The 15,772-nt window shown below is 29.6% G+C and overlaps 1 protein-coding gene across 10 annotated transcripts in view; it reads right to left on the bottom strand.

The window, feature by feature from the left end:
* The window catches only part of LOC127065485 (thyrotroph embryonic factor-like), a 95,623-nt gene that overhangs the window by 6,813 nt on the left and 73,038 nt on the right, over positions 1-15,772 (bottom strand). For 3 of the 10 annotated variants that reach the window (XM_050997895.1, XM_050997897.1, XM_050997902.1), the window contains 5 exons: positions 8,025-8,194; positions 4,691-4,928; positions 3,192-3,340; positions 2,344-2,481; positions 1-1,583 (listed from right to left, as the gene is read on the bottom strand). The exon at positions 1-1,583 is cut by the window's left edge and continues 6,813 nt beyond it. In XM_050997895.1, the coding sequence (XP_050853852.1) occupies positions 1,497-1,583; positions 2,344-2,481; positions 3,192-3,340; positions 4,691-4,928; positions 8,025-8,194 (782 nt within the window). In that variant the 3' untranslated portion in view covers positions 1-1,496. The remainder of the gene's footprint in view (positions 1,584-2,343; positions 2,482-3,191; positions 3,341-4,690; positions 4,929-8,024; positions 8,195-15,772) is intronic. The other 7 variants (XM_050997898.1, XM_050997903.1, XM_050997900.1 and 4 more) reach the window with 5 other exon arrangements.

Here is a 15,772-nt window from a genome sequence, read left to right on the forward strand (position 1 = left end):
AATTCGACGCGATACACACACTTATTTCTCGATGGAAAGGAGAGAGTACGGCGCGAAAAGCTTTTTTTTTATTTTGTTTTCTTTTTTTCTTTTTATAGTTCAATAAACTACAACAACGTAGATAATTAACGTAATGGTAACACGGAAGAGGAGGAATAGAACAAAAAGAAGAAGAAGAAGAAGAAGAAGAAGAAGAGAAGGAGAAAGAGGAAATGGAGAAAGAGGAGGGGAAAGAGGAGGGTGAGAAAAAGGGACAGAAGAATCACGAAGAAGAAGAAGAAGAAGAAGAAGAAGAAGAAGAAGAAAAAGAAGAAGAAGAAACATCATGCTCGTCACACAATTATCAGGATTAATACAATCTAAATTCTCATAAAACACAAACACGTGTTATTGATCTCTACGAATCTGATTAAATTTATCCGTGTTCCTCTTCGTTCGTTTATTATCATCGTCTTCGGTATCACCAAAAGAAGAGTTCTAATTATTTAAATTTGATTTCTCAAATCAAATGTTCTTTAAATCATTAAAAACATAAGGATTACTAATAACATTATTTATTCGCTTATGGTTAGGTAAAGTAAGATGGGATGAAGTGGGGAGAGGGGAGGGGGTTGAGAAATTGGCAGCAAAGAAGGGTTGGTAAGGGGTAGGACTGATGACCAGATGTATATTTCTATGTTCGTATCGTTCATAATATAATAATATATGATATATCGATATCATTGCTTTTTTCTCTCATTTTCTATATATATGTATATATATTTATATATATATAATTACATACATAAATATATATATATATGTATATATATATTTATATATATATATATACGTAATCTAACTATAGATATAATTATGTACAAGTGAGGGAGATGCTCGTGGAAGGAAAATTCGAGGGAGGGAAAAGAACAAAAAAGATGGCGCGATTAAGGATTGTTGGGGGTTGGAGAAGGGAGGGCGGAGAGGGTAGGAATTGTAAAAAGGGACAAGTCATATAGATTTCTTTCTCTTCTTTTTTTTTTGCTTGTTTCTTTTTTTCGAAGGTTCCTCTGATATTCTTCGGCATACTCCTTCCTTCCTTCTTTCCTTCTTTCCTTCTTTCCCTCCAATCCTTTTTTCCTTCCTTTCTATTTTCCATCATTTCTTTCTTTCTTCTTTTCTTCTTTTTTTTTTCTTTTTTTTTTCATCTCTTCTCTTCTATTGGAGGAGGCGAAATCTAAGTTTTGCGACTATAAAGTGAGGGAGGAGCCGGTACATGACACAACACTGCTCAATTCTCTCGTGTCTGTATCTCCGTCCGTCTTATCGTCGTCGTCGTCGTCGTCTGCAATTGCTGCAGTTGCTGCAGTTGTTGCATTTGCTGCAGTTGCTGCCGCTGCTGCTCTTTTGCTGCTGCTGCTGCTGCTGCTGCTATCGCTGCCGCTGCTGGTCTTGCTCTTTTTCTTTTGCTTCTGCTCCTGCCGCTGTTGTTGCTGCTGGTGCTTTTAAAAGGGCTGTTAGACGTCCGTATACTTGCTCAGCTTGTCACGCAGCAACATATTTTCATTCTTTAATCGATCCAATTCCTGTCGTAGACCCATATTCTATATAAAAGAAATTATAACGTCATTAAAACTAGTTTCTACTGGTCATATATTTACGTATTTTACGTTACACGTTTCTTTTTTTCATATCTTTTTCATTTCTCTCGGTTTTTTCTTTTTTCCAGAGAAAGGTTACTTTCTTTTACGTATTTTATCAAAGAGGATTTCCATCATCGATTCATAGATCATATCTCACGAATATTTATTATCAATGAAAAACGTGGCTGAAATTTTTTTTAGAAAGAAAAAAGAAGGAAAGAAAGAAAGAAGAAAAAAAAAAAGGAGAAAGACATCCTTAAAGTTACAACATAATGATAGCTAGTTCTAAATTTCTTTATTATTAATATATATATATATATATATATATATATATATATATATATATATATATATATATATATATATATATATCTTTTCAATTTTTACTTTTACACACACACATACACACACATATATATATATATTTTGTATGTATTTATTTATTTTTAATGTTTTCGTTCAATCGAGGAAAAATAAAGAAGAATGTTGGTGGTGTTGGTAAGATTTCTTCTATCATCGGATGATCGATCGTATATATTTATTAGGATAAAAAACGTGGCTAGAATTATCGATCGGATCTTATTACCAGAAAGAGATAAATAGATAGATAGATAAATAGATAGGTAGACAAATAGATAAATAGATAGATAGATAGATAGATAGATAGATTGATAAATAGAAAGAAAGAGAGAGAGAGAGAAAGAGAGAGATGATAGCTCACCTCTTTCTCGAGGAAGCCGGCCCTGAGAGCTATCTGGTTCTCCTTCATGCGTCGTGCGTCTCGTGATCGTTTCGCCGCCATGTTGTTCTTCCTACGACGCGCCCAGTATTTGTCATCCTTCAAGTCATCCGGAACGAACTAAGAACACAAACAGAATACAGACATTGTCGATCGCTTAGTCAACGTGGTTGTGGTTGTGACGATGGTGCTGATGTTGCGATTGTCTCTATCATGAGTTAAGAGGTAAGGGAGGTGCTTATAATTTATATCTTTCGTGGCAACGTATTTATTTATTTAATTATTTATTTAATTGTTCTATTTTATTTCGTTATTTTCATATGTATGTACGTATATATGTATTTATATATATATATATTTTTTTTCGTTTTGTTTACTTTGATTTATGCATAGAGATACATATATGCACTGGTGGTGTTAGGGCTTTCGAAAGAATCTAAAGTATTAGAATTCTTTTTTCTTTTCTTTTTTTTTTTTGAGAGGAGAGTGGATCGTCGTAAGAAATAAATCGATCCTTCTGAATGTATATACATTTTTTCGTTTAAACCGTTCATGCAAATAATGCTGATATGTGAAGTACGCTGTGAAAAATTTGATTATATGCTCGCCGATGTAGAAATATCAAAAATTATACATTGCGGTATGTGGAGATGTTAAATGTAATTTATTATGTAATATAAGTTTATATTTTATCGTCTTATCAGGATCCACCCGATATACTATCGGGCCCCAGACGACCACCGTCTTTCCATTAAATAAATCCGTTGTTGCTTATATAATATGGATCTTTTTTTTTTTAATTTTATTTCTATTTTTTTTGTCTTGCTTACCTGTTTCCGTGACTTCTTGATCATTGGCTGTGGCTTTAATTCCTCGTCGGAAAAGGCCCGAGTTCGTGGATCGAAATCTCGGCCCGATGAGGCCATCGAGAGCGCTACAAGAGAGAAGCCATATTGTATTCGTGACGAGTCCTCCGAATCTATTGCGCGAGAAAAAGGGGAAATAATCGAGAAAATTTGGACGTTAGTCTAATACTTCTCTCTAATTATTAACGTTTATTCTATTACAGGAGTTCGATGTGGAAATTTTTTTCTTTCTTTTTCTTTTTTTTTTCCGACGAAAAAATTGCACGCAGATAGTCGCAAATTTGATATCAATTCTATTCTCGCTCTCTTAAAAAAAAAAAAAAAAAAAAATATTGATATTATCATATAAAATGTTGTTATTAAATCTTTTTTAATACGATTGGAAATTAGATCGTTAAGCGATCTGTGATTGATTCGTAATTTTATGTCTCGGATCATGTTGTCGCAGTTATGATTATTTATTATAAAATTATTATCTATATGTAATAAGATAAAATTATTAATTTTCATTTATATGAAGAACGAAGTTACAAAGTATTTATAATTATACGTATGATTTATATAGGTGAGGTAATTACGATCGCGAAGAATAAAATATTAATATTAGTAATTTACGAAACTTTTCAATACATCTAACATATGCTATTCATTTAACCCTTAAAAATTATTTTAGAATAAATAGAATTAATGTTATTACAGATATGAAGTTTGAAATCCATACACATCTACAGAAACATACATGTATTTGCAGTACATTACGTTATATTTTATTTTATAAAATGATAAGAAACAAAAATCTTTTCGTCTTATTAATTCTGACAATTCACTTTTACGAACAATTGTAAAATAACACTGTAAAATAACACTGAGATAGTTGGGAGAAATTTTTCACATTTTTTCACAACGGTGATAATCTTTAAGGGTTGATCAAATTTCTCATACATCCAACAAGTAATTCGTTCGTAAGATGCTCAAAAATTCAATAGACAAATCAATAGACAATTGAGACAAACAAACAAAACAAATGTTGCGACGATCATGCGTGAAGGATCGAACGATCGAGAAGTCGATCGTTCTCAATTATTTTCGAGATCGACGTTCACGAAGGGAGAACGAACGAAATCGATCTACGGCAACGGGCCAAAAGTTTTTACAACGAGACAAAAAGTTTTTTTAAAATGATATTCAAAATCGATCGATCAGTTTCAAGATCGATTAAACTTTAATTTTTCTTTTCTTCCTTCTTTTTTTTTTTTTAGATTGTAAAACAGCAATGAGTTTGCGAGAAAGATTCATCGATTTTTAAAATGACAAGTTAAGTTTTCACTCGTCTACGAACTTTTGACCCTATTATATATATATTTATATAAAAAAAAAACAAAAAAAAATAGCAAAAGAAGAAGAAGAAGAAGAAGAAGAAGAAGAAGAAGAAGAAGAACATAGTAAGAAGAAAATGTACTTACTGGAGTCCGCTGGTGAAGGTGGGTTTAAGGTGTCAGGTGAGCAACATTCGCTCGGCGAGGGTGACCTTTCGCGTTTGGTGACCGGTTCGAGGTGAAGACCGGCTGGTCCCTGATGACTCGCCGCTTCGGTGCTGTTGATCTTGTGTAACTGTGCGCTCTGCATCGTTCCTTGCCCACCACCGGCTACTCCATCAACAGGGATGCCATTTTCGGAGAGGAACTCGTCCAGGTCCACGTACTGTACAAAAGAGATACGTCCAAATTTTTTCAGTGATTATCTTTCTTCTTTTTCTTTTTTTATTTCTTTCTTTCTTCTTTCTGTCTTTGTTTCTCCTTTTTCTTTCTTTTTTCTTTCTTTTCCTTTTTTATTTTTTATTATTATTATTATTATTTTTTTTTTAATTAAAATTATTATCCAAATGTATAAATGTCTATCACACAAATGAGATTATAGGAAGATTGAAAAGAAAAGAAAAAAATATGTAAAAGTAAAAAGAAGGTATGTAACTTTTGCGTATATCTTTGATACGAGTATGAAAAGAGATAAAGAGCACGAGCTAGATTTTTTTAATTAATTAAATAATTTTGTTCCCTTTTTTTCTTTTTTTTCTTCTTCAATAAAATTGTTATTAAGATATAAATATCTATCATAAATGAGATTAGTATAAAATTAAAAAGAATGTATATACATATATACGTATGTGTGTGACTTTTGTGTATATCTTTGAACAATATGAAAGAAAAAAGAAAAAGAAAAAAGAATTATCGCGTCGAAATTAATACTATTTAGATCTTTTTTTTAATGAATTTTTTTATATCTCCTTTTTCTTTTAAATATACTCGAACGAATGCAACGAATGCATAGAACAAACGATCGAAGATTTCCATTGGATCGTTTAAGAGTTAATGCCATAGATCGATCATCATTAGAGATCCCAGTGGGAACGATTTTCTCTCTCTCTTTCTCTTTCTCTCTCTCCTCAATTATTTATATATATATATATTTCTCTGGGTACATATATACAATATATAATGTATACGTATAATTTATGATCGTCGAGAAAAAGTTCAAGGTTCATTTGTCGAAGTAAGAAGTGTCAATGAAGAGAATCAAGATTCTAACAGTTACATACGTTCGATCGAGCTGCATGCGAACTGACATTCGAAGTATCGTCGTTAGATTATGTTATTTTCAACAATGATTTTTTTTTTTAATGTATCCACGTAAATGTTATCATTCGAAGATAACCGATTAGAAATAATCGATGAAAATGAACCGTGACAGTCTAAAATTGTTTCTAATCATTAATAATTATATATATACACTATATGTGTATATCAATTTTTCAAGATTGGTGATCTTAATATATCTGATATATGAGATATGTTTAAAGAAGAAAATTTTTTTTATATACGTGTAAAGAAGATAAATAGAAAATAAAGAAATAAATAAATATAACGATGACCGATTGAAGTGGAAAATACGTTTCTATAAAAATAATTAATAAGTAAATAAATAAATAAATAAATAAATAAATAAACGAGTGAATAAATATCCATTAATAACAAGAGAAACATAATAAAAATAAAAATGGCCGATGACAGTACACTGTATATATTTTCATAGAAACTTTTAATGGTAAAGTTATACAATAAAAAGATAGAAAACAAAAATAGACCACGACAAAGATACATATATACATATATAATATATATAAAAATATATATATATAAAAAGAGAGAGAGAGAGAGAGAGAAAGAAAACGAGATGAAGTTGAAGATAAAGAAAAACAAGGCTCAAAAACTTGATTCTCGATTCCGGAGAAAGTTGGTCGAGGTATAGTTTGCGTCATAAAATATGACGACGATGACGACGTCGACAACAACGACGACGACGACGACATTTGGTTTCCCGGTTTCTCGATTCAGGAAGATAAATTACGAGAATATGGACGAAGTATACGTTATAACGAAACGAACTTGTCGTGTTTGCCCACTTCAAGATTTTCTATAGAACGGGTTATGTCATTTGCCGTACACCTTTTAAATCTAAATACAGGCGGCAGGTAAGTAGTTACTTATTCACTTATTTAGTTGCTTACTTACTTCCGTATTAAAATAGTTCCTTCGTAAACAAATCTAATACGAACTAATACATACTCGTGAAATGCGTTCATGCAATAATGGTGGTTGCCTTCGTTCGAATTTCTACTCTAATGAGTGCTTGTTAACCAGTGATCATTATGTCGTTATCTTACGTTTATGAAAATTATTTGATAGGTAGGACAATTTCTTCTTTTCTTTTCTTTTCTCTGTTTTTTTTTTTTTTTTAATTTCAAGTGAAATTTCAAGAACTTCTCTTTTTTTTTTTCATAATTTGTTCGTTGATATTGTTAATGGAGATTTTGTTTTTTAATTTTTTAATTCTTCTTTACATAGTTAGTAAACATTATAGTTTTCTGTTTTGTTCATTTGTGTTAGATTGTATTTGTCAATAAGTAATATCGAAATTAGCAGAGTTACGTTATGTATATAAATAAACGAGATTAACATCGATTGTTGAAAATTTAATTTTAGCATTACTTATTGACCGATATATTATATTGCATTATGATATTATATTATTATATCGTATTATATCGTTTATATAAAAAATGTTCATGTTATAAATTTGAATAATCTAATATATTGTATTATGATATTATATATTATTAGATATCGAAAGAAACGATATAATATAATCTAATCAATATTATAAAAGTTTATAATATTATCAATATTATAAATCAATATATAAAAATATCTAATCAATATATTTGGAGTTATTATCTATTAGACAAATTAAATATTTCAAGTATTATGATCGATAAATATATTTGTCTATAAATGCATTGATTTGTATCGTGTATACATACATATATTTACATACACACACACACACATACACACACACACATACACACACACATGTATGCATATATATATATATATATATATACAGGGTGAACCAAAAGTTTCGAAGCAATTTTAAAAATCAATCACTTATTTTTAAAACTTTCCAAACATCGTAATTAGACTTGCAGTCTTACAAACTAGATTGCAGTAGTAGTTTTACTGAAAAAAAAAAGAAAATTAATTCTCAAATTCATTCTCGAAAAAGTATTAATCGATTTTTAATAATGCTTAGGAAGATTTCGTTGCATCCCATGATTCATACATATAAAAATAGTCTTGTTTATTTTTATTATTTGATTTAGATTTTAATTGGAATCCTTTTTTCTTTTTCTTTAAAAAAAAAAAAAAAAGAGGATTCAGATAAGGTGAGGGGGCTTACCGTATCGCGTGTCTTTGTACATACATGGTTCAATACCTTCAGGTCGGCATCGTAGGGCAAAGTTTTGTCCCATAAATTGGGCCCGAGGAAGGCGGCCTGCGCTTCCACGTTGCCCCAAAGCTCTCCGTCGGCATCCTTCTTTTCTTCCGGTCCATCTTTCCCTTGCTTCCCTATTAAAAAATATAAAGAAATAAAGCAAAAGATAAATAACACAAAATTAAAAATATTCATATACATATATACACACACATATATATATATATAATATATATTCATATATATAATAAATGAAAATTGATGAAAAAAATTATATATATATATATAAAATTATATAACAATAATTATATATACTTATATAATATATATAATAAAGAATATATATATTATATTATATATATTGAATATATATATATGTACATGTATATATATATATATATATATATATATATATATATATCTATGAGACAAGTATGATATTTACATACATATATAAATACATATTATAAATATTTTATATATATTTTCTATCTTTCAATCGTACACTGTCGAAATGTCTAATTAATTATTAGTATAAATCATGATTATCCGAATGAATTAGTTTTTTGATTTACATAATAACTACTCGTTCTCATAACCAACCAGATTTATTTACCCGAATCGTTTCTATCTTTCGATCAGTTCCACATCGTCGAATCGTTTAGCAATAATTTTCTTCGTACGTGAACGCGTCGGTGAAAAACTTATCTATCTATATTTACTTTGGAGTTTATTTCTCTTTCACTTTTTCTTTTTCTTTTTTTCTTTTTTCTTTCTGTTTTTCCTTTTTTTCCTTTTACTAATTTATCTGTCACCATATATTACATAGTTATCTATGCATATTTCAGATACTCTGTTAGACATAGCAACTTGCAAAAGAAACCTTGTAAACAAAATATATACATAATATACATTTACAATGTTCAATATACGTCTGTATAAATATGCACACACGCACACACACACACACATATATATATGTACATATATGAATATTTCTATTTTTAAAATTTAGTTACGATATATATTACAATCGAGAATATCTCGATAATGATTAAAAGTAATAAACTATTTTTAATAACAACTCACTATTCCTTAGAATCTTTTCTTTTTAAACGGTGATACTATTTGTTCGTTTGCTTTCGTCATTTTTCTCGTCCTTGTCTTTTCTCTTTTTCTCTCTCTTTTTTTTTCGACAGATGGATGACGGATGTTCGTTATACGTCTGTAGCTCTCTATACATCATTTCTATATATATATATATACACACGTAAAATACGTTTCAATGTATTTAGAAACGCTCGTGCGAAAGAGAGAGATGAGACAGAGTGAAAGAGAAAGAGAGAGTTAGAGAAAGGGATAAAAAGAGATAGAGAGAGAGAGAGAGAGAGAGAGAGAGATCTGGCTAGACCACTATTTTTGAGCGAATATCTTCAAGGTCAACAACGATCTAAACTCCTCCTCTCTCTTTCTCTTCTTCGTTTTCATCTTCGAGAAGATCATTTCTTCTCGCAGCTTCCGTAAGAATGGAATAATCATAGAACAAATAAAAATGTTTGCGACGAGTACGTGAGAAAGTAGGTACGTTAAAAGTACGCATTTAAAGAAAATTCAAAATTCGATTAAAAGATTTCGCGAACTTACGTGATCAATAAGCGTGAATTATGTTTTATCTTTAATCTATCACTAAATCGTTTATTCCTTCTTTTTCTTTTTGCTTCTTTTTTTTTTTTACATTTTATCTCTTGACGAATTACGATGATGCGATAGCGATTGTTGTTCTTATGACAATCATACTGACAATAACGAAGGCAAGAATTATAATGATTAGAAGAAAAAAAAAAAAAAGATAAAAGAAGGAAGGAAAAAGAAATAACGAGGATGATGATCGTCGTTAGGAAAAAAAATAAAAAAAAAAATAAAAAAAAAAAGCAAAATGTTGGCTACTAATATCAAACATTGAATTACACGAAGAGACATTACGATGGATTTTGTTGTCAAACGAAATTAAATTGGGTTTTTATTTACTAATTAATTATATACAAGAATATTAATTATTAGATCGATAATGACGATTATATAGGAAATTAGAAAAAGGAGAAAAAAATTGTTAGATATTTTATTTAATATCGGGCTGTATTACGACATACAATTTTATTCGTTTTTTTTTTCCTTTTCTTATTTCATCGTTAACAAAAATTAGGCTAATATAATATACTTCATTAATTACAGGAAGATACAAAATTGTGAAATTATTGGTTAAGAAAGAAAAAAGCAAAAGAGCAAGGAGAGAGAGAGAGAGAGAGAGAGAGAGAGAAGAAAGAAAAAAGAAGTTTCTCTACTTTTTTAACATTTCAACGCGAATATATGCGATAGAAAAAAGGCTATCGTACGTTTCGTACCATATCTCGTTTAATAGCGTGTAAGAAATTATTACACGTAATTCACGACATAATGGCTCACGTATGGCTCGACTTATAATACTCATTTGCGACTATACGACTTTTCTGTTCTCGTCATTCATGAAATAACTAACGAAAATTTTCCTCTCTTCGCCGATTAAAAATTATCGAATCTTTTCTTTTTATATTTTTAATTTTTTTATTTTCTTATTTTTTATTTTCATGAATCTATCAATATCAATGTTTTTTTTTCTTCCTTTTCTTGCTTTTTTCTTTTTTTTTCTTTTTTTTTTTTTTTTTAAGTAGAAACCATTAGTCTTCTTTCATTTCTCTCTCTTTCTCTCTCTCTCCCTCTTACTCTCTCTCTCTCTCTCTCTCTCTCTCTCTCTCTCTCTCTTTCTCTTTTAGTCTATCAAAGAGACACATAGCAAAGAGGAAGGTGGTTGCATTGTCAAGACAACCTTGAGTCGTAACAATACTTAAATAGAACGTAGTTATGCTGATCGTCGTATGTCGTTTTTCGTCGTATCGCTTTGCATGTAAAAAAGAAAAAGAAAAAGAAAAAGAAAAAGAAAAAAAAGGAAATGAAAAAAGAAGAATTCTGAAAGAGTTGTTCGTAGGAGAATATTAACAATAAAGTTGACTAGCTTGACGTAAATATAAATGAAAAATAATATCTTAGTTACGATCTTCTATTGATTTCAATTTTGTTTGCAACGAAAAAATATATATACATATATATATTGTTTATAATAAATAAAATCTTTGATTGATACGAATAACGAAATAAATTTCTTTCCATGTAAAAAAAAAAAAGAATGAAGTATTCAAAAAAAAATTTTTCTTTAAAAATTACAATTAATTTGCGAATTAAGGTAGGATCAACCTTGAATCCAATAAATTGTACACCGTTATTGAAAAAAAATAAATAAAAAAAAAATAAAAGAAAAAAGGAAAATCAACAAAATAATTCTTTTCCCTTTTCAACTTTTCATTCGATTACAATGAATTATTATTATTGCTATTATGATTATTATTATTATTATTATCATTATCATTATTATCATTATTATTATTATTGAAGAAAAAATAAAGAGATGAAAAACCAAGGAGAAAAAATTGAGTAGAACAAGAAAAAAATAGAAAACCAGAAATAAAAAACAATAGAAATGTAAACCAGACATAATATTCGAATTATATTATTTAAATCGACATAGAAAACAATTTTAAAGATGTTAACTTGTTCCTTTTAATATCATTATCATTATTAATTATAATAATAACAATAATAATAATTATTATTATTATTTTGTTCATATTAATATAATATGTTTAGCAAAAAACATAAAAAAAAACAAAAAAAACGGGATGAGGGAAAAAAAATAAAATAACTTTTTTTTTCTGTGAAGAAGTCAACGAACGAATAGATAAGATAAAAAGAATACGAGTCCCTCTGGTTAAAGCAACCCTCGTTCAGGGTTCGAACCTTTAAAAGAGGCCTAAAGTTGGTTCGTAGCAACGCGAGATTAGTTCTGCGAGTATACCGTGCATAGACGACGAAGATAGCCTTGAGCCAAATTACCCCGGACTCTGCCGTTGTTGTTTAGTTGTTTAGCTTTAGCCTTATACATAGATAGCCACAGTGAAAATGAATCTCGGTGACGACAAAATTATTTCTGCTCTGTTACAATAATTTTTTTGTCGATCGATTGTTATTACCAATTTTTTCAATACGTTCAAATAAGTTTCAATAATATTTTATATAATTAATTTATTATATAATTAAAGAGAAATGAGAGAGAAAGTTATTATACGTATAGTGATTAATAACTACGTACATATGTGTTTGCGTGTGTTTATTTGCAATAGAATTTTGAAAAAAAGAATACGAAAAAGAAAATGGATAAAGAAGAGGAAGAAGAAGAAGAAGAAGAAGAAGAAGGTATAGAAATTAATAGTGAATGATTATTGAATAGATTAGAGATTTGCACGTGTTGCAATAAATTAATGTTTTATGGTGAAACGAGATACATTAATCTGAGTTTTTATGGTAATTGCAATCATTGGGAAAAAGAGAAAGAGAGAGAGAGAGAGAGAGAGAGAGAGAGAGAAGGTCGCGTGTTAATTTTGCTCAATAGATAGACATCATCTCGTCTCTCTCACACTTTCGTCGTTTATTAATAGAACTTCTAAATAGAAGTCACGAAGATGTTAATTACGATAAGGGAATAAAATTTCACACGAGATAGAAAGAGAGACTATCGGTACTTTTATTTGTTTAATTTTATAAGAGAAAGAAAGAGAAAGAAAGAGAGAGACAAAGATTAGCGTTAGAAAATTATTAGTTAATTATGAAGGATATAAAATTTCGTAGATGAAATTTCGTAGATACATATATCAGGTGAAATGTAAAGAAACCTTGACACTGTTTCACATAAGATTGATCATTTCACTCAAAGTATATATATGTGTGTGTGCGTATTGTGAGATAGAAAGATAGTACGTGTATAATGATTAAAAACTGACCGCAGTTAAGGATACGATATAAAATACGTATCGTACGTAAGTAAGTAGTACGTGTATCGATCGATCGAATAGATCTATTCGATCAAATTGGTATTCTACTTGTTCTCCAATGATTTCCAAGATGAGAGAAAACTATGATTACGAAGGAAAATGTCTAATCTAGTCGCGAACGATTAGTATTATCGTTAGAACGTAACGTCTTTTATTTTCATTTATTTCCAAGGAACACAATAGTAAATTATCATTATTGTTCGAGAAACGCGTTCTTATGTATTATATATATGTGCGTGTGTGTGTGTGTGTGTGTGTGTGCGCGCGTGTGCGTGCAAAGTTTTATGAGACGATAATTCTCATCAGTGCGTTGTGGCTTTGTCGTTTCTAATATTATCAATATATATTTTTTTAGTCTTTAAAAGATTTTCGAAATTTTTTGTTTCCTTATTTTTATTTTTTTTTATTGTTATTATTATTATTATTATTGTTATTATTATCTTTTTAATGATTTCCTTTTTCATTAATTTTGTTTTTTTCTTTTAAACATCGACCTCGTACAATATAATTTAATTTATATCATTTATGTTCATCGACTTGTGATCATTCATTTGAAATTCTAATTCGAAGTTTTCGTAATTTTGATCAATGAACGACTGTCATTATTATGTCTCAACGATATTAAAGTAATATATTGGTAATATTGAAATGCAGAACATATAGGTATACACTAGAAAATTGTATACTTATTTAAATTATTATATATTTTTTCTTTCTTTTTTTTTTTAAAGGATATCTCTCCCTGTCTATCTCTATCTAAAAAAAAGGAAAGAAAAAAATAAATAATGAGTAATATTTGAATTTATGATACACTACAAAAATATATTATTTTAAATAAGTGTATAATATATATATATATATATATATATATATATATTTTTTAATCTCTCCGTCTCTCTCTCTCCGTCTCTCTCAAAAATCGTATTAATATAAATTAATACATAAATGATATTGAAAGTCATAATATAATAGAAAATTATAATTATCTAAATACCTACAATATCTCTTTTAAAGGCCATTTCCCTTTCTCTCTTCCTTCGTCTCTCTTTCAAAAACAAAAACAAAAAATAAAGAAATAAAAAAAAGAAACATCATTAATATAAAAAAATAATCAACATCGAATCTCGCGATATTACAAAAAAAGAACACGCTTTTCGAAATCCTTAACTTTTTCTTTCCTCTCATATTTCTTTTTTTCATTCTTCTTACACACATATACATATAAAAAAAAAGAAAAAAGAAAAAAAAAAAAGAAAAAGAAACAGAAAAAGAAGAAGAAGGAAGATAAGAAGGAGGAGAAAAGAAGGAGAAAGATAAGAAAAAAGTTTCTTCCTTAGTCCCGTTTCTCTTTAATCGAGGAACGTAATATATGAGATACACAGAAGGTAGAAAAGTAGGTATCCAAGTCAAACGGAGTTCCTGTTTGTTAGTCTCCGGGATCGGTACTCTCGCGTAACGAAAGCGGAAGTACCGTAAAGGGCACTTCTCCTCACGAGGAATCTCTACTTGGTCCAGCAAGTATGGCAACGATTTCCGTTAGAAGTAAAACCGGTCTCTTTTTAGCTTCTTCTTCTCTCTTTCTATCTCTTTCTCTTTCACTCTGTAATGGCGGTATTCTCTTTTATTTCTCTCTCTCTCCCTCTGTTTCTTTGTAATGATGGTATTCTCTTCAACATCTTTTTTTTCCTCTCTCTCTCTCTTTTTCGATCGATGGATAGATAGATAGGTGTCTCGCTCTCTCTCTCTCTCTCTCTCTCAAATGTCTCGTTTACGTAATCGACGACACGCGAACCTCCTCCTTCTCCTTCTCCTCCTCTTCCTCATCTCTCTCTCTCTCTCTCTCTCTCTCTCTTACTTCTCTTTTCTACCTGCTCTTTTCTGTTCATGTGTATACACACGCGAAGAGTGACTTCGATGCCCTCGAGGAATGCGTTCAAAGTAGATTGTTTTCAACTTTATTCCTTTCTAGTCCCGTTCTTCTTTCGACGATGAAGAAGTAGAAGAAGTAGAAGAAGAAGACGATGAAGAAGAAGACAAAGACAAAGACGAAAGGATCTCTATAATAATAACAGTCTTCTTATAATAACTTTCCATAAGAGAACCATAATAATATAACAGAATGAACTTTTACTACTACCGTTCACGAAAGTCAGTGGTTATACTTCTTTTCTTGGTATTATACATGTTCGACTTATCATTATTAAAAGATTTCGAATTCTTTTCATTTACTCTGATTGATGGTTTCGATGATCTTCGAACGATCTTGTCGAGGCAGAAATAGTCTTTTTCTTCTTCTTCTCTCCCTCACACCCTTCTTGCTTTTCTCTTCTTTTTCCTGTCTTTTCATTTTTTTTTGTTCCCAAAACGACCCTTTTATTCTTCTTCCTCTTTTCTCATTCGTTTTTCTTTTCTCTTTCTTTTTTTTTTTTTTTTTTTCTACGAACGAAGCAAGTGGCACGGTTCGAGCGATCGGATTTTAATTCATATCTGTGATATCTCGAAGGTCAGTCGTGATTTTCTTTTTCTTTTTTTTTTTTTTTATACACGAATTATACGTCGATTCGTTATATCTAGTTTTCTTTCTTTTTTCCGTTCTTCTTCTTCTTCTTTTTCTTCTTTTTCTTCTACTTTCTTCGATATGATAAGATATAATCGAATTTTAATTTTTGGATCGATAACGAAATATTCAATGAAATATTAATGTTTTGATTTAAAACGGAAAGTAGTTAATAG

The sequence above is a fragment of the Vespula vulgaris genome, chromosome 8 (assembly GCF_905475345.1).
Source record: "Vespula vulgaris chromosome 8, iyVesVulg1.1, whole genome shotgun sequence".
Lineage (NCBI taxonomy): Eukaryota > Metazoa > Arthropoda > Insecta > Hymenoptera > Vespidae > Vespula > Vespula vulgaris.